Genomic DNA, 25,245 nt, shown 5'->3' on the forward strand with positions numbered 1-25,245 from the left:
GCTTTAATTGGAGGCAATGAGTCAAGTATTTATGCAGCACTACAAACAGTAACAAAGTGAAAACAACACAAGAAAAATCCCACAACAATCTAGAGAAATAAATCACGAGCAAAACAACAAAAATCAGTAGAACCTGAAACGTGTAATTTTAAAGATTTAAGTGAAAATAGTGCAAAAAAGTCCACTGAGTCACACGCATCTATCTGGACGTGCAAAACCGGGAGAAAGTCACAAGTTGAGGCTGAGCGCTATGAAGCATGGGTCAGATACAAGGAGCAGGTCAGTCTCGCTTAAAAGTAACTTTCTCGGTCCAGCACAAAGAGTCCTGTTCACTGTGAAGCGGGACGTGAGGAGCTGGGAAGCGTTGCAGATGATCGTCGATGTAACACGACGAGCAGGCTTGGTGTCACAGACGATCGTCGCTGTAGCGTGAAGATCCAGTTATCTTCGTGAGCGGGTGGGTCGTGGTGATGCTGCCAACGAGTGGTCAATGCTGTAGCATGAAGGGTCCTGCTGACTGAACTTCATGTTGGCAGGCTGTGTGAGTAACAATATTTCATTTGCAACGGGCCAGTTAGCAGTAGCAAACAACCCAAAGACTTTCATTCAGCCTCTCTGCGGACCTGAGAGGCACCACTTCGGGGTCAAGGGCTTACTCCAGCTGGAGCTGGGTTCTGGTGCAGGTACTTGGGTGCCTGTTATGTCCCTGTGGCTCAGGTCAGGATGCCAGCAGGCTTGTCCATGGAGTCGTTCTGGGAGTCTTGGGTTCAGGTGCGGATCTAATCCCTCTGACTCAAGCAGAAGGGCAGCAGGGCAGCAATCCAGCAGTTCAATAAGGTAGGTGTCTAGCAGGGCAGAAGAGTGGCATTCCTTTCAAAAGCACAGCAGTTCTTCTTCATGGCAGAGTCTCCACAGGTCCAGAAGTTTACTGAAGAGTTGGTGTCTGAGGTCCAATATTTATATCTGAGCTTCCCTGAGAAGCTTCAGGAGGTTTCCCTTTAACGTGCACAGGTTTCCTGCCTTCCCTGCCCTAGCTCCAGACAAACTAAGGGCGGTATGCAGCCCTTTCTGTGGAGGTAGGCCACAGACTATTGAAGTTTAATTAGGGCCTTGCCCAGCTCCGCTCTCCCATTCTGCCAATGATGGCCCATCCAGGCACACCTAAACTCTCTATTGTGTGTGGCTGTCTATGAGGAATACACAAAGCATAACTGTCAGCTACACCCATTCATGTGCCCAGAGACAGGCTACAGGCACTAAATGACTAAGGTAGGAAAACGTCAAGATTCTACAAGTTGCGTTTTCAAAACTGTAATTTAAAATCTTACTTTAACATAAGAAAGCGTTTTTCATTACAATCCCAAAGACACCAAACATGAATCGATTATCTGTTCCCATCTGGAAGTTAGAGCTTATTAACATATAATAAAAGAATCCCAATGTTATCCCATGGGAGAGGCAGGCCTTGCAGAAGTGAAAAACGAAGTTAAGGGTTTTTGACTACCAGGAAATGTAAAACTTAAAAGGACCTGTCCCACTTTTTAAATACACTTCACCGTGCCCTCTGGGCTGTTCAGAGCCTATCCTAGGGGTGACATATATGCATTCAAAAGGAAGGGTTGTACCTGGCAAGGCGTTTATTTTCCTAGGCCGACATGGCAGTTTAAAACTGCACACACTGGCTGTAATGGCAGGTCTGAGACATATTTAAAGGACTATGCAAGTGGGTGGCCCGATCAGTGCTGCAGCCCCACTAGTAGCATTTAATTTACAGGCACATGTAGTGCCACTGTACTAGGGATTTACAAGTAAATTAAATATGCCAATTGGGTACAAGCCAAGTCTTAAGAGCCAACATAATTGAGTTCAGAAAATAGGAGGGTGAAGGCAAAAATGTGGTAGATGACCAGAAAGGGCTAAGTCCAACAGTTCAGACTTAACATCTCTAGTTTAGTCTTGTCATCGTTTAGAGTCTAGGCGACCTAATGGAGACTGATTGTCATCTCCCCCTCAGAAAAACACTCTGCACTTATAAAAAATAATCTAATTTTACATATATCCTACTTATCATAATTTCCTGCTTTTGAACTTCACTTTCCTATCTGTATAAACCTCTGTTACCCTACTCCATCATAAGTTGAACAGTGAAGTTGACAATGTGACAGGCCGTAGGTTTCAAAACCTTCATTAGACACATTCAATACATTGTTATACATCTTCTACATGTGCATACTAACTTACTACATTTACTATGTACAAAATCACTCTGCCAGGGTTTAAAGTAGCCATGCTTTTGACTCTAAGAATCAACTTAAATAAATAAGGGGTATAATGGTAAAGTAACATGGTCTATATCATTTTATTGAAAATAGCTCTCACAAATTCAAAATGATGTACATTTATAAACAATAAGACTTAACATTTTGAGCATTGATACAAGAAAAAAGTAGCCAGCAATATTGAAAAGTACTTACTCTACATTTCCCCAATTTGATCGGTTAAACAAGGTGAGGCAAGGCGCTTCATTTCGGGACAAGCTTGCAACTACTTCCAAGATCACATTTTCTATTGCCACAAGAACTTGAGAACTAAAATAAAGAGATTTTATTGCTGTGAAATGCGGTGAAATTTTGAACTTTCTATCAATCATCATTAAGGAAACCAGGTTTGTTAGAATATTATCAATTCTGATCGTTTTTTTTCATTTTTTGCATATAGGCAGATTCTCCATTGACTGTGCAATAATCAAATCACAACAATTCAAAGTGCTTCATTTGTTTGAAATACACTACATTAACATACATTCTACTTCAACAAGTAAACAAAAGACCCACATCATTTCAATATGGTCAAAACATAAGTAGCCATTCAAGAGGAATTAATGTTCCATCATCCATTTTCACACAAAGCGACACAACTGCATTTCCCATCATCCATCTGTATAGGAAGTGACATCACTGGTTTCCCACCAAAACTGTTTTTGAAAGAACAAGCTAATCAAGAGGACTTAATTTCCCATCATCTGTCTGCAGAGGAACTGACACCACTGCACTTTACACCATCCATCTGAACAAGAAGTGACATCACTGGATTTCCCCTCATACATGTGCACAGGAAGTGAAGTTGCTTCCTGTCTTCTCCTGAGTTCAACCAACTCTTCAGGGAGTGCCCGTCGCCCGACGTCCCCAGCAAACTGTGGATACAGACAATGGTATCCCCTTTTTGGGCTTTGGGCGAGGATATAAGCCTAGGGCCAGAACCCCTGTTCTAGTGAAACTTATAGTGTAAGGTACATTCATGTGCTTCATCCAGTACCCCATACTACCAATCCCCACAATCACACCTAGATGTAGACGACGCAGAGACTCACATTACATTCACACAGCATCCATCCTGTGGACCGCACACATAAAAAAAGGGATGAGGCCACTGCCTCGATGTCATCCATAATCCATAATATGTTCCTACATTCTAGGCTGGCAAGTAACACTCAACTCTGTGGAGCTGCTGATATGCAATTTCCCTCTCCCTGTGACTCAAACCTACTTCTTCATCTCATCTACAGGCCTACTGGGGAAAACAATGGTCTTCAATTATGAACTCTCAAATTTCAGCACAACTCGCCCATCCAACATGCCCATACCACCTTCTTAGGTGACTTTAACCTCCCAGGCAACACAACCTAGCATAAAAACAAGAAACACCGTCTCCATCAATACACTCTTACAGCATGTCACAAAACCAACCCACTCCAAAGGCCATATTCTCAACATCACCAACAATCTCATGCTAACCACTCATACCCTTGGACTGGATCAACACATTTACCATCACTATCTCCATGCTTAGTGTCCTACAAACATCAAGGTTAGCACAGAACAGAAGGTCCAAGTCCAACGCCAACACCCTTCTAAGCAGATTCACAATTTTCTTTTTTTTTTAAACTTATTTTATTGATTTTTTAATCATCATACAAACCAAAATTGCATCCACTTCCCTTAGAATCCTCAAATATATCTTCAAATTTATTCCCAACTGAACCCCCGGATCCCTTCCTCCATGTGCCAATTGGTGTGGGTGCGTACAAATACACATATCATAACATAATACCGGCAATAGGGACAATTTCCGGAGCACAATGCGCTGCTTCGAAATATCACATGTATATTCTGTACATTTCACTCCTCCTCCCCCCTCTGCAGTTCCTGTAGAGCCTGCACTATCGTGTCCCATGCCTTGGCCATTTCCAGAGCCTTTTCATTAACCGTTCTCTTGGCCTGTCGGAACCTAATGGAGCTCTCACTACTAGCCCATGTATACAACTCCGTTCTCCATCTCTTGCTCGACGGCCCCTCTCTCGACTTCCAGTGCCAGGTAATTTCCCTCTTTGCTAGGAATAAGCCTAAATCAATGAATTTACTGGTTACTTTGGTTTTAGTCGTGTGCGGGAACCAATGCAGCAGGCACAATGCCATGTCAAAGTTCAGATGTCTATCTGTGACCTCATTAAGGAGTTCCCCTACCTCTACCCAATATCTTCCCAAGGCCGGACAGTTCCAGAGCATATGTTATAACTCTACACCTTGTTCGAGGCACCTAGGACACACTGCGTCGTGGACCCAAAAATATTTCCGAACCTTCCCAGGAGTCAGATACGCACGGTGCAAAATAAAGAATTGCACCTGTTGGAAGCGCGCTTTCCTGCTCCCCTTCCACGTCCGCCGCAGATTGTGGCCCCATGCCGTATCAGGTATCAGCCTGTCTATGCTCGCCTCCCATTTTAGTTTCAGGTCAACTAGTGGACGGAATCCCTCATGCAGCATCCGAGACCGCAGGCATGTTACTGCCCTAAAGGTTCCCGCGGCCATCACGACATATTGGCAAGCCATGGTAGTCACCGGTTCCGCCTGCCCCCCCTTCCAATGTTTCCGAAGTGCTGCTGTTACTGCCGCGTGTATCAGGAAGCTGCCATCCGGGAGACCATATCTCTCCCGTAGGGTCTGAAATGGGAGCAGCTCCTCATTCTCATATAAGTCTCCCACCATCTGGAGTCCCAGCTGTTCCCACTCCATGAGGGGGGACCAGTCCCCACCGTGCGGCAGTGCAGTTAGCATCCCCGACGGAATTTCCGGTGCATATGGGTGTGCTACCCCGGCTCTACGTTGACTCCTGTTCCAACAGAGCCTCAGGGTTTTCTCTTCCGTCATCAAGTCTCTTAAATGAAGCTTTTGTTGTAGGACTATGTACGACAGGACATGCCTCTGTATCCCTACACCTCGTGATTGTTCAGGACCCCGGAACTCCACCGCCACACTTTGCGTAAGTACCTGCAGTGGGCAGCCAAATAGTAAAGCTCAAAGTCAGGAACTGCCATCCCACCCTCAGCCTTGGGCCGCATCAGTGTAGCCAATGCTACTCCCCGCCGCCCTTGTCCCCACAAGAAGCCAATGATCAGCGAACGCAGCTCCCCAAACACGCGCGGGGGGACCCAGACAGGCAGAGTCCGGAAATAATAAAGCAGCCTAGGCAAAGCCACCCTCTTATGGAGGGCTACTCGCCCCGCAATCGAGAGAGGGAGCGTGGACCAGAATGCCATGCTTCCCTTCAGGGCACCAATACAGCGCCCCACATTACCTTCCAGCATGTCCGTAGCCTCATGATAAACTCGGACCCCCCAGATTTGTGAGACATGTCGGTTCTCACTTCATCATCCCAACCAACAGCGGTGGTTGTGCACATGGTTTCAACGGGAAGAGGCATGTCTTATGCCAATTCACCTTCAGGCCTGATAGTTCACCAAACTGCGACAGCAGAGACACTGCACCGTGCAACGTGTCTTCCGTATTGTCCAGAAACAAAAGCAGGTTGTCTGCATCCAATGATATATAATGGGGTATGTCTTGCAACCACAGACCCCGGTAGGCTCGTCCTGATCTAGCCTGCAGTGCAAGGGGCTCTATCACCAGGGCGAACAATAGAGGGGATAACAAGCATCCCTGCCTCGTCCCCCTGAGAACTGGATACTGGGTGGATATTACTGCTCCCAACCGTACTCTAGCCTTCGCCGAGGAATATAATACCCTCGCCCAGGCCCCAAAGTGTTCTTCTAAGTCGAATCGCTCCAGCACTCTGTAGAGGAAAGCCCACTCCAAGCTATTAAATGCTTTCTCTATATTCACTGACAGGGCAGCAGGTAACCGCGCCTCGAGGTGATTCCCCTCCCATAATCCGTACCAATCTCCGAATATTCGAAGATGTGCTGCGGGTCGGAATAAACCCTGCCTGGTCAGCGTGCACCAGCGTGGTCATATATGGCAGCAGTCGGGCCGCCAGTATGCGGCTCAGGATCTTATAGTCCACCGTCAGCATAGATAGCGGCCTATAAGAGGTCACATCCGCATCTCCCCTGCCTGGTTTCAAAAGAGGGATAATCAACGCTTCCCGCATTGATGGAGGCAATTGGCCCAAGGTCTTGGCTTCCGTATACACCTCCAGCAGGCGGGGTGCCAGGATATCCACATATTGTGCGTAAAATTCTATTGGCAGCCCATCTACTCCAGGCGTCTTGTTCCGGGCCATGCTCTTGATCGCACACCGGATCTCCGACAATGTTACGTCCCACCCCAGCATCTTGGCCTGTTCCTCATCCAGTCGGGGAAGGGGGATCGCTTCTAAGTATTCTGCTATGTCCGTCCCTTCTCCTCTCAGCTTACATTGGTACAGTGTCCCGTAATACGTTAGGAACCTCAACAGCACCTCCCCTTGTGAGTAAACCATATCCCCTGTGTCAGTTTCTATTCACATAATCGGGCTTACCCTCTGTACAGGGTTTGCTAGTCGTGCAAGCAGTGTGCCCACTTTGTCCCGTTCCGCGTGAGCCTTTACCATATAAGTCTTATAATCAAAACAGCGCAAGCGCCCTACTTCAACCGCCGCTGCCTCCTTCACTTCCAAGAGCCTCATCTGCAGTGTCGGCTGCTCCGGCCTTTGCCTTTCCACCTCCCTCAGGTGCTCCTCTGCCTTAGTCACATCATTCAAGATCACTTTCCTTACCCCTGAATATTTGCTAATACAGAGCCCTCGTATCACCACCTTAAAGGCGTCCCATTCTCTTGCCCTAGTGGAAGCCGTTCCCCGATTATCCTCAAAATATTGCTCGATACCCTCCTTGATCTCTGTCAAGCAGATTCAACAATTTAACCTATATTAACATCCACACCCAAATTTAAAGATACAACTGCAGGTCAAAGCCTTGAGCCTCCTGGTATTCTAAGGACCTTGCTAGAAATAAACTATCCATTCACAGACAAGAAAGAAAATGGATGAAAAACAGAATTCCCAAGGGCCTCAGGATTCTGAAGTCCCTCCGCTCAACATGCAGACAGATCATTAAATCATCCAAAGCAGAGTACTATACCAACCCATCAATGAAGCCACCAACAGAAGCAGAAAGCTATTCAAGACAGTCATACACTGCATCAACCTTATGCCGGCTGAACTGTTCCACTCTCCAAAGAAAAGTGCAATGCCATCAATCTCTTCTTCCATGAAAAAGATAAAGAAGATCCAACAGCACATTGACAACATTAAGCCTGGTTCAATTCTTACATCTGCCCTTTCCATAGAATTCCACAATTATCAGATCTTGCTGACATGCTCAACTTCCTCATAGTCAAAACTTATGGTGGTGATGCCTTATCATTATACTTCATCAAAGCTCTCTCTGGGGATGCTCTTGCCCCTACTTTCTATTGTCAATGCCTACCTCACTCAAGGCATCTTGCCAGAAGCTCTCAAGGCAGTCCAGGTCCTTCAACTTCTAAAACAATCTACACTAGAGCCTGATGACCTTGCCAGCTACTGTCCCATCAACCACCTCTCATTGATCGGCAAGCTCATTGAAAAGGCAGTCTATGTTCAATTGTAACGACACATCAATTGTAACCCTCTCCTGCATAACTACCAGTCTGGCTTCAGATTTTGCTGCAACAGGGAAAGCTCTACCTTATACATCACAGGCGATGCCCTCTTGACCCCAGATGAATATGGCACTTGCCTCCTTATATAGCTGCACCCCTTAGCTGTTTTCTATATAGACGACCATCCCACCCTCATACACTCCCCAGAGTTTCAAATGGGATTCACTGGCAATGTCCTCCACTGGCTCTCCTCCTACCTTACCAACCAACACCAGTATGTTCATATGGGTACCTTCGGGTCACAAATCATTCCTATCACCTGCCAAGTCCTCCAGGGTTTCATAGTGCCTTCTGTGATCTTCAACCTTTACATGAAGCCACTCAGTGCACTACTCACAAAAAACAGCATCAAGATTCACCAATATGCAGATGATACACAACTCTAATCGAAAGTCTCCTGTGCTTCAGAAATCCAGTGCCTCAAACACTGCTTGCACACCATCCATTGGACATTCCACGGCTCCACAGAAGACATTAGATTCATGTTTCCTTAATACAACAGTGGGGTCCATCCCCCAAAAATTATTTCAATACCAAATACCCCTTTGTGTAAAGTGTGTTTGAAGGAGGAATGAAGAACATGGGTATTAGCAATTTGTATAGTTTTTAAACATTGAAAAATTCAAATGCAAAAGGTAAAACAATACTCTAAAGCAAAAATTTTTAAAACTATATTTTGCATTTAGATATAAAACAATACAATACATTTGTAGGAATGCAGTGATTGTAATCGAATAGCGATGGTGGTTTACATACTTCAAATGGCCTCACTCCGAGCATATCCATGTTAAATTTAGTATACAATTCTTCTTACCAAATACACCGTTACAAATCTCAGGTCATGTGTAATTGCCCCACTCATACCATTGGCACTCAATATGTTGGTGTATATGAACAAGTTACTTACCTTCGGTAACGATATATCTGTAAGAAACAGTAGTTAGTATTAGATTTCTTACCTTAGAATATCCCCAGGCGTTAGACTGGATCTGGAAATTTTTGCGTAGCAGTACCCTTGCGCGTCGGTAGGCGTCGTCTGCGGCTCCGCGTCCGTCGTCGGCGTGACGTCGTCGGAGTACTTAGACGCCGCCTCCGCGTGCTGACGTCAGTTCTTAGACACAGCTTTTCCTCGGCAGAAACGCAGAGCCATGTTAAAGACCAACACTGGTGCCATTGAAACTAGGGCCCTGAAAGGGGATGACCTTAACCCTAGATATCAGTTCGCAGAACGGGGAGGATGGGTGGGGCGGTAAGGAATCTAATACTAACTACTGTTTCTTACAGATATATCGTTACCGAAGGTAAGTAACTTGTTCATCTGAAAGAAACAGGTTAGTATTAGATTCCTTACCTTAGAATAGATACCCCAGCAATACCAACCCCGGTGGTGGGTCTGCGAACCAATAATCACACCAGAAAGTCCTGGAGGACGGAACGGCCAAAGAAGCCATCCCTCCGGACTTGGCTGTCTAGGCAGTAGTGTCTTGCAAACGTGTGCAGGGATGCCCACGTAGCTGCCTGACAGATGTCCTGCAAGGGGACTCCCCGGCCCAGGGTAGTGCTAGCCGCCGTAGCCCGAGTGGAATGGGCTCTCAGCCCAACAGGAGGCTCCTTCCTCGCCAAGGAGTAACACGCCTTGATACACAAGACGACCCACCGAGAGATGGTCCTCTTGTGCACCGCCCGTCCCTTCTTAGAGCCCACGTAACCAACAAAGAGTTGGTCATCCACCCAGAACTGGCCTGTGCGATCTAGATAGAACGACAGCGCACGTTTTGGGTCCAGACGGTGGAGCCGCTCTTCCTCTTTAGAGGGATGCGGTGGCGGAAAGAAGGTGGGCAAGGTGATAGACTGCCCGATATGGAAGGCCGAGACAACCTTGGGCAGGAAAGATGGTCTAGTCCGCAACACAACCTTGTCCGGATGGACAGAAAGGAAAGGGGGTTTGGACGAAAGAGCCTGGAGCTCACTCACTCTCCTGGCAGAGGTGATGGCAACCAGGAAAGCAGTCTTCAGAGTAAGAAGGTGGAGAGGACAGTTGTGAAGTGGCTCAAAGGGAGCGCACATCAGAAAGGTAAGAACAAGGTTCAAGTCCCACTGAGGCATCACAAACGGAACAGGAGGGAACATGTGTGTGATGCCCTTCAGAAAACGAGTTACAATAGGGGACTTGAACAAAGAAGGTTGAGCAGGCAGCCTTAGAAAGGCTGAAAGGGCAGAAAGGTAGCCCTTGATAGTGCCTAGAGCAGAGCCCTGCTGGGCAAGAGAAAGAAGGAAGAGAAGAACCTCAGAAAGAGGGGCAGAAAGTGGATCCACAGCCTTTGCTGTGCACCATGCCACAAACTTATTCCACCTGCAGGCGTATACCGATTTTGTGGAGGGACGCCTGGCTGCCAAAATGGCATTACAGTCTACAGACTTCAGGAGGCAAGTCAAATGGCCTCAACTGTCGCCGTTCAATATCCAAGCATGGAGGTGGAGACTGGACAGGTTCGGGTGGAGGACCGTCCCCTGCTGCTGCGACAGAAGGTCCTCCTGAAGAGGCAGACAAACCGGGGGATCGACTGACATACTGAGTAGCTCTGGATACCAGTACCTTCGTGCCCAGTCCGGAGCCACAAGGATGACTTGGGCCCAGTCGCGTTTGATCTTCTTCAGCACTTTGGGCAGAAGTGGTATAGGCGGAAAGGCGTACAACAGACCGCAACTCCACTCGCGACGAAAAGCGTCTCCGAGCGAGTGCCGCCTTGGAAATTCCAACGCACAGAACTGATGACATTGCGCGTTCTCTTCGGTGGCGAATAGATCTAACCAAGGCTCTCCCCACTGCTGAAAGAGGCCTTGCGCCACGTCTGAGTGCAGACGCCATTCGTGATCCATCATGCACCGACGGCTGAGCTCGTCCGCCCTGGCGTTCAGAGAACCTGCCAGGTGTTGAACCACCAGGGTCACGCCCTGACGTTCCAGCCACTGCCAGAGGCGTAGAGCCTCCTGGCAAAGGGTCCACGACCGCACCCCGCCCTGTTTGTTGCAGTACCACATGGCGGTGGTGTTGTCCGTGAACACCTGCACTACACTTCCCCGGACAGAGGGGAGGAATGCCTTCAGTGCTAGATGATTCGCCCGCAGCTCCAAAAGGTTGATATGGAGCCGGGACTCCGCCGGAGACCTTAGGCCTCTGATCTCCGCCTCTCCCATGTGGCCTCCCCAGCCCTGGAGGGACGCGTCCGTCACAACTACGTGCTCCGGTTGGGGAAGGGAGAGGGATCTGCCGCTGACCCAATCGCGGTCCGTGAGCCACCACTGCAGCTGTCTCGCAGTGCCCTCCGAGATCAGGACATGGTCGGATAGGTTTTCCTGATGCTGGGCCCACTGAAACTTCAGGTCCCACTGCAGAGCACGCATCCGCCACCGGGCCTGATGCACCAGAAGGATGCAGGAGGCCATCAGCCCCAGAAGCCGCAGCGTCAACCTGACCGAGACCCGGGATAAAGGCTGAAAGGTTATGTTACGCGCACAACTACTCTTGAGTATCCTGGCACGGAGCAGAACCACAAAGAAATCGAAAAAAAACGGCATTTTTTAGTAAGCTTTATTGAATAGGTGAGTTTTAAGGAGCTTTTTGAAGCAGCTAAGATCTCTGGTATCCCTGAGAGTGAATGGAAGGGAATTCCAAAGGGTAGCCGCTTTAACCGAGAATGATTGACCGCCCAACCTGGTTCGCCAGAATGCGGGGGGTAACCAGCCGACGTTGGGAAGCCGACCTGAGGTGTCGGCTGGGGACATGGAAAGCCACTCTTTTCCTAAGATAAGTGGGGCCGATATCATGTAGGGCTCTATGAGTGAGAACCAGAGCCTTAAATTGAACTCTTTGGGCCACCGGCAGCCAATGGAGTGCGGCCATTTGCAATCTTATGCTGATGCATCTAGGAATGCCCAGCAGAAGTCTCGCGGCCGCATTCTGAATGAGTTGCAACTTGTTTAACAGAAAGGAGGGGGAGCCCAAATAGAGAGCGTTAGCATAATCCAGGCGGGACAATATGAGGGCTCTGGCGACCGTCTCTTTGGCCGGCTGGGGCAATAGAGGGAAGAATCTGCCCAGAGATTTAAGGGTTCCAAAGCAAGCACCCGTCAGTCTTTTGATGTGCTCTGAGAACCTTAAATCTTCATTAAACCAGATACCCAGATTCTTGGCTGGGCCGCCTTCAGAAGGGGGACGGGGAAAATCAGGAGGCCACACAAGTTCAGTAAATTGGTTAGGAAATTGGCCATATAGTATGATCTCCGATTTTCCCTCATTACATTTAAGTTTGGCATGGGCCAGCCAGGTAAATACGGCCGCCAGGCACTTTTGTGCCGCAGTTGTTTCTACTTTCGAGTTACCCCAGGTAAACAGGAGCTGGGTGTCGTCGGCGTAGGCCATAATTTTTGCACCCAGCTCCTCGGCCAGGTAGATCAGCGGGGTCATATAGATGTTGAAAAGAAGTGGGCTCAAAGTAGATCCCTGTGGGACCACTGTCTGAACTAACCTGGCCGAGGAAGAGTAAGGGGGCATCCAGACTTGTTGGTAACGGGAGTCCAGGAAAGACTCTAGCCATGACCATACAGCCCCAGTGAGGCCGATATCGGTGAGGCGGGCCAGGAGGAGTTGATGAGGGACCGTATCAAAGGCGGCAGAGAGGTCCAATAAAATTAGCGCCGCTCTGCCACCCTTGTCCGTATACTCCCTAATGGCTTCCATCACCTCCACCAAGGCTGTTTCTGTGCTAAAGGAGGCCCTAAAGCCCGACTGGGCTGGGTGAAGTGCCCCGGACTCTTCCACAAAGGCATTCAACTGCCGAAAGACGACCTTTTCGCAGACTTTAGCCAGTGCCGGAAGCAGGGAGATGGGGCGGTAGTTGGCTGCGACAAGGGGGTCTGCTGATGGCTTCTTCAGGAGAGGCGGAAGTTTAGCTTTCTTCCACTGCCTAGGTACCACTGCAGATTGCAATGACCAATTTATCATAGCTGTGACTTCAGACCCTACACAATCTGCTACACCTGCCAAAACTCTTGCCGGGCAGGGGTCCGAAGGGGAGCCCGATTTAAGAGATTTCAGCAGAGCAAGAATGTCCGATTGATCGACCATATCAAATTGGGCAAGGCAACTGCTGGAAGGAGTACCGGACGTCTCTGCCAAAGGGCGTGAGGCAACATTGTTCAAGGCTAATCCCTCTTCAATGAGCTTGATCTTATTAATGAAAAAAGAGGAGAGCTCCTCACACCAGTCAGCGGAAACCGGGATCTTTTTTTGCTCCGCCAGAGGCGACAGAAAGCTTTGGACGATAGCAAAGATCTCCTTAACATTATTATCCGCCTTCAAAATTCTAGTCGCAAAGTAAGCGCCTTTTGCAGTCTTAACTGCGGTATAGTATTCTTTTTGGACTGAGCGGAGGTCAGCTTTAGCTTGCGTAGAGTATGCAGCCCTCCAAAGCCGCTCAAACTTCTTGCATGACCTCTTTAACTCTTTAAGCGCTGGCGTGTAGCAGGGTTGAGAAGGATACAAGCGCCGGGGGATTTTTGAGGCAGGTTTGGAAATAGCCTCTACTCCCAGACTGACCCAGGCATTAAAGAGGTCAACTTGGCCCTCTAGATTGCTGGCTAGAGCCATCTGGGAGTGCGTGAGGGCTTCTGCCAGCCCAGGAATGTTAATTTTCCGCACTAGGGGGCCTGACAGAGGAGGGGGGTGGCGAGATGGCAGTGTCATGGCCCAGGAGAAGTTAATCACAGCGTGGTCGGACCAAGTGACCGGCTGGGGGTCTTTAATGACCAGTGTAAAATTGGAACATACCAAATCCAGCACATGCCCTCGGGCGTGCGTTGGTTTGGAGATCCACTATGTTAACTGCGTTATTCCCAAAAGGTCTTGAAGGCCCTGTGTATCTGGGGAACTGGGGGAGTCTAAATGTATGTTAAAATCTCCGAGAAGGAGAAATTTCGGAAAGCGTAACACGCGTTCCGCCAGTGCATCTCCTAAGGAGCTTAGAAAGGAGCCAATCGGCCCCAGCGGTCTATAGATCAAAGTCCCCCCTAAGGTGAAATGAGGGGAAAGAATAAAGGAGAAGTCGAGGGCTTCTCCCTCCAACACACTCAGAGACTTGTCACAGGAGAAGGACCATGCTTCCCTGAATACTACTGCAGTGCCACCCCCTCTGCCTAAGGTGCGATCGGCCCTAGCCAGGCGGTAACCACGTGGGACCGCCAATTCCACCACTGGAGCACAAGAATCGCTAAGCCACGTTTCCGTGACAAACAGAATGTCCAGGTTGGAATCAGAGCCTGAATATCCCGAACCCGCTGTTCGGGAGGATAAACCCGAAACTGCGCCGAGTCGAGAACCGCTCCGATGAAGAGGAGCTTCTGAGAGGGGCACAGGTGTGACTTCGGCACATTGATGGAAAACCCCAGCTGGTGCAGGAGGTCTGCCGTCGTCTGGAGGTGGCTGATGACAGTTTGGGGCGAGCCCGCCTTCAACAACCAGTCGTCGAGGTAGGGGAAGACTGAAACCCCTAACCTGCGCAGATGAGCTGCGACCACCGCCATCACCTTTGTGAACACCCGAGGGGCGCTTGTAAGGCCGAAGGGGAGCACGGTAAACTGAAAGTGCTCGTGGCCAACCGTGAACCGCAGGTAGCGCCGGTGGGCCGGCAGGACGGGGATGTGGAAATAAGCGTCCTGCAAGTCCAACGCTACCATCCAGTCTCCTGGGTCCAGGGCAGCCAAGACCTGAGCCAGTGTCAGCATTTTGAACTTCTCCTTCCGGAGGAAGCCGTTGACGTTCCGTAGATCCAAGATAGGGCGTAGGCCCCCTTTGCCCTTCTTGGTTACTAGAAAGTAGTGGGAGTAGCAACCACACCCTACTTCTGGCCCAGGGACGCGCTCGATGGCCCCTTGGCCAAGAGGGCCGTAACTTCCTCCTGCAGAAGTCGCAAATGATCCCCCGATACACGGTGGTATTGCGGTGGCATGGCTGGAGGGGTCGCCTCGAAGGGGAGGGAGTAGCCCCTTCGGACGATTTGCAGCACCCACCTGTCCGATGTGACAGTGCGCCAGTGGAGGAGGTGATGGCGACCCCTGCCCCCCACTGGCGTCACATGGGCCTGAAAGCACGGACTAGGAGGGTTTCGAGGCGGATGCTGCGGGGAAAGGTGTAGACTGTCCTCGCCGTTGTCCCCGACCGCCGCCACGGCGATTTCCACGGCCGCCACCGCGTTGGATATTACTCTGCGGTGCGTGGCTGGCAGCACGTGTGGGGGCGCCCCTTCCTTGGCCACGAAAGGAGCGAAAGGCACCCATTTGCTGGCCCGGGGCCGAGAGGCCCAAGGACCTGGCTGTAGCCCTGGAGTCCTTAAAGCGCTCAAGCGCATGGTCTGCCTTGTCGCCAAAAAGGCGACGGCCATCAAACGGCATGTCCATGAGTGTATTCTGGACATCGGCCGAGAAGTTGGCGGACCTCAACCAGGCGTGGCGACGAATCGCCACCGTCGTTGCCATCGATCTGCCCAGTGAGTCGGTGGTATCCAGCCCACACCGGATAGAATACCGCGCTGCATCCCGGCCATCTACAAGGGCCTGGCCGAGTGTAGCCTGTACCTCCAACGGGCATTCTGGCAGCACGTCCGCGACCGTATCCCACAGAGAGTGGGTGTAGCGGCCCAAGAGGCATGCGGTGTTGGAATACCGCAGTCCCAGACTCAGGGAGGAGTATACCTTTTTGCCGTACTGCTCATACCTCTTGGATTCCCTGTCAGGCGGAGCCGACGGGAATGCGGTCTGGGAATTCGAAGCCTGGATAACCAGGCTCTCAGGGGTGGGGTGGGTGGACAGGAAACAAGGGTCACCCGGGCCCGGGCGGTGGCGTCTGGCCACGTTACTATCCACAGGCGAACCTGTAGCGGGCCTGGACCAAGTGCCCAAAAGAACGTCGGTTAAGGCCTCATTAAATGACAGCAGAGGCTCAGCCGGGCTTGACTGCGGTTTAAGAACCTCAGTGAGGAGGTTAGTCCTCACGGCCGCGACGCGGAGCTCAAGGCCCAAGGCCTTGGCCGCCCGCGTCAACACCACACTGTAGGTTGCCCCCTCCTTCGTAGCCACGGTAGGAGGCGAGACAAAACCAGTGTCTGGCGAGGTGTCCAGACCACTGGCATCCCCAAGTCCACCTGTTCAGTCCTCCTGGGACTGACACTCTCATGTCAGAGGGTCCTCAGACCCCTCCCAATTCTCCTCATCACCCATCTCCTGATACTCAGGGTTGTCAATTGATGGGGCCGGTTCATTGAAGTAAAACTCTCCAAACGGCGTCGAGAGTGGCGCCCAGCGGTGCCGCTCCGGCGCCAGAACCGGATCGAGGGAGGCATCGGGGATGGCGTCGCCCGAAGACGGCACCAGAGGTGACACCTGAGGGACCGGCGCCGGTGAGGTCGTCAGGTCAACCGGCGATTACCCGGATCCAGAAGCGGATCCAGCAGGGCCCTGCGGCGCCGAGCCTAAGGCGCGGCGGCGTCGGGGCCGAAGCACCCGCCGGCATCGGGCCGAAGCCCCCGACCCGCTAGGGCCCCCAGACGGGTCCGCTGGGCCCGAAGGCGCCGCGGAGCCCGCCGGAGGAGTGAGGGACCTCATGGCCATGAGGAAACGCTCGATCTCCTCCGACCGGAGGGTGTGAGGCCAGACGCGACGCCCGCGACTCCGACGGAGCAGCGTGGGCGGTGTCACCGGAACCCCCGGCCGCGTTGAGCGAGCGTCGGGGGGAGTCGGAAGAGCGATGACGTCTCTTCGACTTCTTGTGCTTACCTGACGACTTCGAACCTGAGGAGTGATGTCGACTCCCGGAGCCATGATGGCTCCGATCCCGCGACCGGTCCCTCCACCTCCGTCCGGACCGGGACCTTTCGCGGCGCGGGGCCGACTGCCGGAGCTCGAGTCGGTTGCAGGACCGCTCCCGCCTAGCTTTCGAAGTCAGAGCCCGGCAGTCGGAGCAGGTCTTGTCGTCATGGTCGACGCCGAGACAGTGGAGGCACCGGCGGTGAGGGTCGGTGACCGACATCAGTCGGTCGCAGTCCTCACAAGGCTTAAAACCTGGCATCCCTACCGGCACCGTTCGGAGTCGAAGACTCGAAAAATTATCAAAAGGGATCGTATAAAGTTTAGTCAAAAAAGACTAAGGTACCACTTTTTCCGGATCTGCGCTGCTGGCGCGGAAAAAAGAAGAACTGACGTCAGCACGCGGAGGCGGCGTCTAAGTACTCCGACGACGTCATCACGGCACCGACGACGGACGCGGAGCCGCAGACGACGCCTACCGATGAGCAAGGGTACTGCTACGCAAAAATTTCCGGATCCAGTCTGACGCCTGGGGATATTCTAAGGTAAGGAATCTAATACTAACCTGTTTCTTTCAGATAGTTGTGATACAGTACATGTGGTGGAGTAAAAGACCGAGAGGGTATGCGACATGCCTTAAGTACTTATCCGGAGTTCTCTATCCTACTCCAGTGGGAGCGATGCCCTGTTCCTGTTGTGTGGGTGGGTCTCGTTGCTGTGTTTCAAGGTAAGTTAGGAAAGGGCCCCATTTGTCTCTGGGCCTAGAGGTGGGAGGAATCTTGGTTGCATAAATTTTGTTTCTCGTGGGACAGGACACCAAGCTGTCAAGCCATCCCTTTACCGTGGGGGCCAACCTGCTGCCCCATTGAATGGCAACTTCTCTTTTGGCTAATAACAGAATCATGGCTACAAATTTACAAAGCTTCAGGGGTAGCTGGACCACGTAGCCTAGAAGGGCGATCTCGGGCAGGGGGTTTATCATCAAATTAACCATGCAGCTAATAATCCTATGTATTTCTACCCAATATGTGTGGATGCGTGGGCAGGTCCAGGCCAGATGGGCAAAGTCTGCATATGGGGCCTTGCACCTAGGACAATTATGAGGTTTTGAGGGATCTATTCTGTGGACTCTGGCCGGTGTAGCAAATGTTCTACGAAGAAATTTGAAGTGGATTAATTTGTGGCGGCTATTAAGTGAGACATTCTTCATCACTGCGCAGCACACATTCCATTGGTCATCTGTTATTGAATTCCACAGGTCAGTCTCCCACTCTCTATGAATCTTGGCGTCATTAAGAGGGATGTCAGCATATACCTTGTAGACCTAGGAGATAAGGTGTACACCACTAGCGCTGTCTATCACCATGGTGAGTGGGGGGAAGGACGGTGGTTCAAGAGGGAAGTCACAGAGAGTAGCACGTAACATTGAACAAATACGAAATAAAATGAACTTATCCATGAACGTAGCATCTGGGAATTGGGCCACATTATCGGCCTTGAACACGTGGCCCTCTGGAAATAGGTTGCCCATCTAGACAATGTTTAATTTAGTGCATGTATGTTGGATGAGTTTTTCACCTGTAATTGGTAGCCATCTGCCGTTTGGGAGTGGAAGAGAGGATGCATAGAGGGTAGGAGTATTAGTGATCCGTCTCAGTTTCTCCCAAGCCCAGCTGGTAGTGGATACAGTTTGGATGTCTTTGGGGTCTCTGGGAAGACCATTAGGCAAGACGGTTCCCAATGTTTCATGGAGGACTAGATCGGATTACGGTCGTTAATAGGGAATTCTAGCATCTGGGTGGTACCACGTCTGTGCGTAATTGCACTGGGCAACTAAATAATACAGCTGTAGGTCCCGTACCCCATATCCCCCTCTATCACAGGGTAATGTCATAACTCGCCAACAAACCCGGGCCCGCTTGTCACCCCACACCAATCGTAACAGATGAGAACAAAGAATCAAAAAGAACCTGTTATGGAGGGGGATCTGGATGTTATGAAATAAATATAGGAACTTAGGAAGCACGATCATCTTTATAAGAGCAACCCTCCCAGCCATGGAGAGTGGGAGTTTGAGCCATTTGTCTATCTGTGCCTCCAATGAGTGTATCGCCGGACCATAGTTTAGGCGAATGATCTGTTCCGAGTCGAGGTGATGTGTATGCCCAAGTATTTTACTGAATCTGAGCACCACTCTGGTGGAAATTCCAGGTCCCACTTTTCTGTGCTGGTGGTGAGGGGGAAGATCGCGGATTTGTGCCAGTTGATGCCTAGACCGGAATATGCGCCAAACCTGAGAATTTCCCGAATTAGGGGATCTAAATAGGTATGAGGGTTGCGAACATATAATATGGTATTGTCTGCGTATGATGACACCAATAATGGACCTTTGTTAAATTGTAGGCCTCTGTGAAGGTGCTTTTCTTGAAAATGCCGAATCAAGGGGTCCATAGCTAAAATAAGTAATAAGGGCGAAGGTGGGTAACCCTGCCTTGTGCCTCTTGATAAGGAAAAGGGAGGCTGACAGGCTACCATTTAGTCTGAGTCGAGCGGTGGGCTGGCTGTATTGAAGTGCTGCAGTGGCCACAAATCCAGCCGGCATACCCATTCTTTGCATGATGGACAGAAAAAAGGGCCATTCTAGGGAGTCAAAGGCCTTTTCGATGTCAAGTAAAATCGCAGCTGCTGATACCTCCGGATTTATCCTGTGGAGGGTAGCAAATAAGGTTAGAAGATTAAAAGCTGTGGAACGATGGGAGATAAAACCGGATTGTGCCGGAGATATTATGAATTCCATTAAGAGGGACAAACGATTAGCCATTAGATTTTGTAATCTAGGTTCAGGAGCGAAAGCGGTCGATATGAGCCACAGAGTAGGGGATCCTTGCCAGGTTTGGGGAGAAGAACTACAACCGCTTCGCGCAGAGTGGGCGGCAAAACCTGCCTTTCCAGGGCTTCTACGTACACCTCCAGGAGCTGTGGTACTAGCAGATCCCTAAAGGTCTTATAAAATTTGCCCGTGAAGCCAGCCAGGCCAGGGGCAGAGGATGACCTCAGAGCAGTAATGGCTTCTATGATGTCCACTTCCGAGATGGGCTCCGCCAGGAAGTCCTGCGTGTATTTCTCGAGATAGACCAGCGCAATCTCGGATAGATAATTCTCTTGCCCAGAGTGGTCAGGACCCAATCTAGAGGTGTATAAGGTCTAAAAATGGGATATAAATTCCCCCTGGATTTCAAGTGGGTCTGTAAGGTGCTGCCCCGTCGATGTATGTAACTTGGTAACATATGCCTTGCTATGTGGGGATCTGATCATCTGTGCTAGTACACGTCCGGGCCTCTCACCCTCGCCATACTGCTTTGCGTTATGATATTTCCCCATGAAGAGGATCTCTCGCGCAGCAGTATCTCTATAGTCTGTGAGTAGGGTCAACCTTTGTTTGTCGATTTCAGGGTTTTGTATGAGCAACTGCCTAGAGTCTAATGCCTTAAGGTCTTGTTCTAATCGGGCAAGTGTTCTGCGCAAGTCCCGCAGGACTCCGGCGTGTTGGGAGATGCATACGCCGCTTATGTACGCTTTAAAGCCCTCCCATAACATCGCTGCAGAGTCTACTGAGCCGGTGTTGATGGTGAAGTATTCCTCTATGGCTTCCCGAATTACGTGTTGGAATAAGTCGTCGTCTAGAGCACGACTAGGGAATTGCCATTGTCTTTCGAAACCCTCAGGACGGGGGATTTTCAATGTCAATAATACAGGTGAGTGATCAGAATACGTCCGGGAGAACGTTTGAGTGGCGTGACACCAACTAAATATAGCAGAGGAGGTCAACCAGTAATCGATCCTTGTCCAAGTGTTGTGGCAACTAGTGTAATATGTGTAAGCGGTGTGCTGCGGGTTAAGTGTTCGACTAATATCTGTTAAAGAGAGCTAGTCGCGTAAGGAGTGCAGGGCCTTACGCGCAAGTGGTTTGGGATCGGGTGCTCTTGATGTACTATCCAGTCCATGATCCGGAGTGACGTTGAAATCTCCTCCTAGCAGGAGGGATATCGGGCCTAGCTGCATCAATTGGGAAAACAAGGATTAGTAAAAATCGGGTGAGTCGGGCCATATACGCGTACCATCACTACCTTGTGCCAGAGTAACGTGCCAGCTACAATTATGTATCTACCTTCCCTGTCTCGGACAATCGACTGGGGACTGAAAGGTACCTTTTGTGTATGAGAATGGCGATGCCTCTAGCATAATTGCTGAAATTCGCAAAGTATCTATGGACTCCCCAGGAAGTGGCTAATCTGGCTTGGTCCGATGTGGGTAAGTGGGTCTCCTGTAGAAAGGCTATGTCCACTTAGGCATTGTAGGAGCAAGCCTATGTTGCCAGGACTGTCCTCTGACATAGCCGCACTTTGTCCACCTGCTGCCATGGTGGTATCTTCTTCTGGGACCGTCTCCGCAACCTTTTCAAATGGAAGAAGCCGTTGTTTGGGGTCTTTGCGGCCCATGCCGCTTTTCAGGTATGGAGGCGAAAGTATTGGAGTCCGCAGGTGAAGGTGGAGTCACATATAGTGTGGCGGGCTGGGGGAGCACAGTGTTGATGGCACAGGATGTCACTGTGGGGACTAACTGTAGCCCGATCCGGCCAGGAAATGCGGCGCTGACTGGCAGTGGGGACTCCTCACATCTTGTTCATCGAGTGGTGCAGGAGCTGACTTCGCAGCGATGAGGGCAAATGAACCCTAAATCATGGAGTGAATGCAGGTGGTATCTCTGCTGACAACAGTTGATGCAATTACTGCATTATGCGGGAGGCGGCTGAAGCGAGTGTCACTGAGGGGGAAGGGGGGCAGAGCAGCAGGACAGGGGTCAGGCCCAGGCAGCTTTAGGGAGGGGGCCACCCCAACGGGCGCTCGCCCTAACGCACACGGTCTCTCTGAGGTCGCTTTTCTCTCAAGTTCGCAGGCCCTGTCCCTGCGCACGTTTGTGACCTCTCCGGCGGAAGCCTAAGCCGCAGGAGGCCGAACAGGCCTTCCTCTGGTAGCGCGAAAGATACACTGGTGCATTGCTGCGCTAACTCACCGCACCCAGACCGCCTGAGAAGCTCGTCTCCTCCTCTGCCAATCTCCACCGCCTCTCTGATCGCTTACGCCGTAGCAATTTTGATGTTGGTGTCTGCCCGATTCACCGGCATATCTCCATGTAAGGTGCTTTGATTTTTACGCTTCTGGGGTGTGTAATGATGTTGATGCAAATAGCCCAGTGACCAAACTGGTCAGGCACTAGGACCGGCCTGAGTGAGGGACGAGGGCGGGCGGAAAGGGAGGAGCTGGGAGACCGAGAGGTCAGTTAGCCGTTAGCCCTGTATGAGGAAGGAACTGAATAAAGAAGCTGATGCCTACAACTGAGTCCGTGTCTAGTTTGTGATAAGGAAAGACACTACAACAGGCGACGAAGGTATCCTGTCCCCACGCGTGCGCGAAGAAGGCTAATTCGGCACCCAGAGGTTATCGACCCGCCTGGAGCTCACCCCACGTCAGGAGGTTCGAGCGCGTTGCCAAAAGCGCCCACCGAGTGCCCACCTCGGCGGCGGAAGCGCGCTACTAAAAAAGCGCCCACCGAGTGCCCACCTCGGCGGCAGAAGCGCGTTGCCAAAAGCGCCCACCTCGGCGGCGGAAGTGCGTTAACAAAAGCGCCCACGAGTGCCCACCTCGGCGGCGGAAGCGCGTTAACAAAAGCGCCCACCGAGTACCCACCTCGGCGGCGGAAGCGTGTTGCCAAGAAAAGCGCCCACCGAGTGCCCACCTCGGCGGCGGAAGCGTGTTGCCAAGAAAAACGCCCACCGAGTGCCCACCTCGGCGGCGGAAGAGAAAGAAAGCTGCCCTACCTTATCGTGACTCAAGCGGTGGATCCTGGCTGCGGTGAGTGAAAGCGCCGATTAACTGGGTCCTCGGGGAAGAAACGAAGAAAAACTGCTGAAATCTCGCTAGAAACGAGATTCCCGTGCGGCCATCTTGGAGTCAGGCAGCATTGACCAATCCAATGCGAGGGATCATCGGCGGCCATTTTGAAGTCAGGCAAAGAGCCTGAAACAGCAAACAAGCACTGGTGAGTGCAACAAAGACAGCAAACAAGCACTGGCGAGTGCAACAAAATAACAAACAAGTACTGGTGAGTGCAACAAAACAACAAACAAGCACTGGCGAGTACAACAAAGACAGCAAACAAGCACTGGCGAGTGCAACAGAGTAACAAACAAGCACTGGCGAGTGCAACAGAGTAACAAACAAGCACTGGCGAGTGCAACAGAACAGAACAGAAAGTGAATTAGGACTGCAAAAGCCGTCAGGAACCACAAGCGTACAATGCCTGACTCAGCCCCCGAAAGCATGCTGAGAGCATCTCTCCTGCGCCGCCCCGAGCCTCTTGTTCTTGAATCCGGCGGGAGCATGGGCCCGCGATGGCAAGAATGGATAGAGGATTTTGAGGATTTCATGAAAGCATCCAAGGTGACAGACCTCGGAGAGAAACTGCTTATTCTTAAGAACCTGATTGGCAGGGAAGGTGGACGACTCATAAAAGAACTGCCAGAAGAATCCTCTGATTCCTACGCTAAAGTACGTGAAGCACTAGACAGCAAGTTCCTACACAAAAGGAACATCGACTTTGAACGGTACACTTTCAACCTGGCCGCGCAAGAGAAAGGTGAACAAATGGGGGCGTTCGTAACACGTCTGAGACGATTGGCGAAGCACTGCGATTTTGACAAATTCTCAACTGAGGATGCCCTGCGACTAAGAGTCATAGAAGGTTGTCTCTCCGAGCCACTGAGACGCAAGTTACTCAAAAGAAGCTACGCGTTGGAAGAGATTGTAGAGATGACGAGAGTAGATGAACAAGCTTACGAACACGCGAAGAAAATGGAAACCGGGAAAAGTGAGAGACGGGAACAAGTCTTCAGGATGCAGTCTCGACAAGAGCACAGACGGTCTCCACCACAGGCTCGTTCCTCCAGATCAAAGAGACATCACCACCAGTCAAACAAAGGACACAAAGACACGAGTCACACGAAGGGACGATCAGACAGACAACTCAAATGCTACCGATGCGGATACGACTTCCCGCATGCAGATGCATGCCCAGCACTAGGACAACAATGCCGGAAATGTGGTAGAGACAACCATTTTGAAAGCATGTGCGGGGCAGTGCCGAAGAGTGACCACGAGGGAAGACATCGACGACACCAACCTTCAAACAATCGTCGTCATGTCAGAGCAGTCCAGGATAGACGAGACTCATCCACTGGGTCGTCACAATCCAGCTGCCGCTCCTGCAGGACATGTCAATCTCGGTGATCGTCATCAAGAGAATCTCGATCCCCATCGCCCATCCCCCGAGATCGAAAAGAATACCTTTACCGTGTAGCTGACCTTGATCAGCTGAAAGAGTATCAGCGTCTAGACATCAAAGTTGGCTCCCACCCCACCCAGTTCGTGCTAGATAGTGGAGCAACGCTAAACTACTTACCAGTAACAGAGTACCAACGCATGAAACCACCGCCAAAGCTAGTTGATGCCCACGTGCAAGTGTATACGTGGATGGCCAAGAAGCCACTAACATGTCTTGGGAAGTTTGAGACCGAACTGTCATATGAAGATCGGACAATACCAGCCTATATCCAAGTCATCGAGGGGCCTGAAGCCGACTGCCTCCTGAGCCTAGCAACTGCTGAGCGATTGAAATTGGTGGACATCTTATTCAGAGTCACTGACAAACCAGAACTCATCCAGAAGTTCCCCAAGCTTTTTCAAGGTCTGGGAAAAATGAAGAACTGCCAAATAAAATTGCATATAGATGAACAAATCACACCGGTGGCGCAACACCACCGAAAAATCCCGTTCCACCTACAAGAAGCTGTGGAGAAGGAACTCCAAGACCTGCTGGAAGCCGACATCATCGAGAGAACAGATGGACCAACTCCATGGGTCTCCCCGGTCGTGGTAGTCCCAAAGAAAGGAGAAACTGGCCGAGTCCGTCTGTGTGTAGACATGAGGGCGCCCAACACGGCAATAGAGAGAGAGAGACATCCAGGCCCTCACATCAGTGACATGATCACTTCCCTCAATGGAGCCAAGATCTTTTCAAAACTGGACCTCAACAAAGGATACCACCAACTATAACTGCACGAAAGGTCAAGATACATTACAACATTCTCGACACACCTTAGATTATTCAGATATAAAAGACTAAGCTTCGGGGTGTCATCAGCAGCAGAGATATTCCAAGACGCCATCAGGAGAACAATACACCACATCCCACAGGTCCTAAACTACAGCGATGACATCCTCGTCTATGGAGCAACGATTCAAGAACACAACAAAGCACTGGATCAGGTCTGTCAGGCGCTGATGGACGC

At 50.7% G+C, this 25,245-nt stretch overlaps 1 protein-coding gene across 15 annotated transcripts in view; it reads right to left on the reverse strand.

Annotated features, from left to right (window-relative positions):
• The window catches only part of SPO11 (SPO11 initiator of meiotic double strand breaks), a 749,185-nt gene that overhangs the window by 512,132 nt on the left and 211,808 nt on the right, over positions 1-25,245 (reverse strand). For all 15 annotated transcript variants that reach the window (XM_078651981.1, XM_078651989.1, XM_078651977.1 and 12 more), the window contains one exon: positions 2,475-2,588. In XM_078651981.1, coding sequence (XP_078508107.1) covers positions 2,475-2,588 — 114 coding nt within the window. The remainder of the gene's footprint in view (positions 1-2,474; positions 2,589-25,245) is intronic.

The sequence above is a fragment of the Lissotriton helveticus genome, chromosome 7 (assembly GCF_964261635.1).
Source record: "Lissotriton helveticus chromosome 7, aLisHel1.1, whole genome shotgun sequence".
Classification (NCBI taxonomy): domain Eukaryota; kingdom Metazoa; phylum Chordata; class Amphibia; order Caudata; family Salamandridae; genus Lissotriton; species Lissotriton helveticus.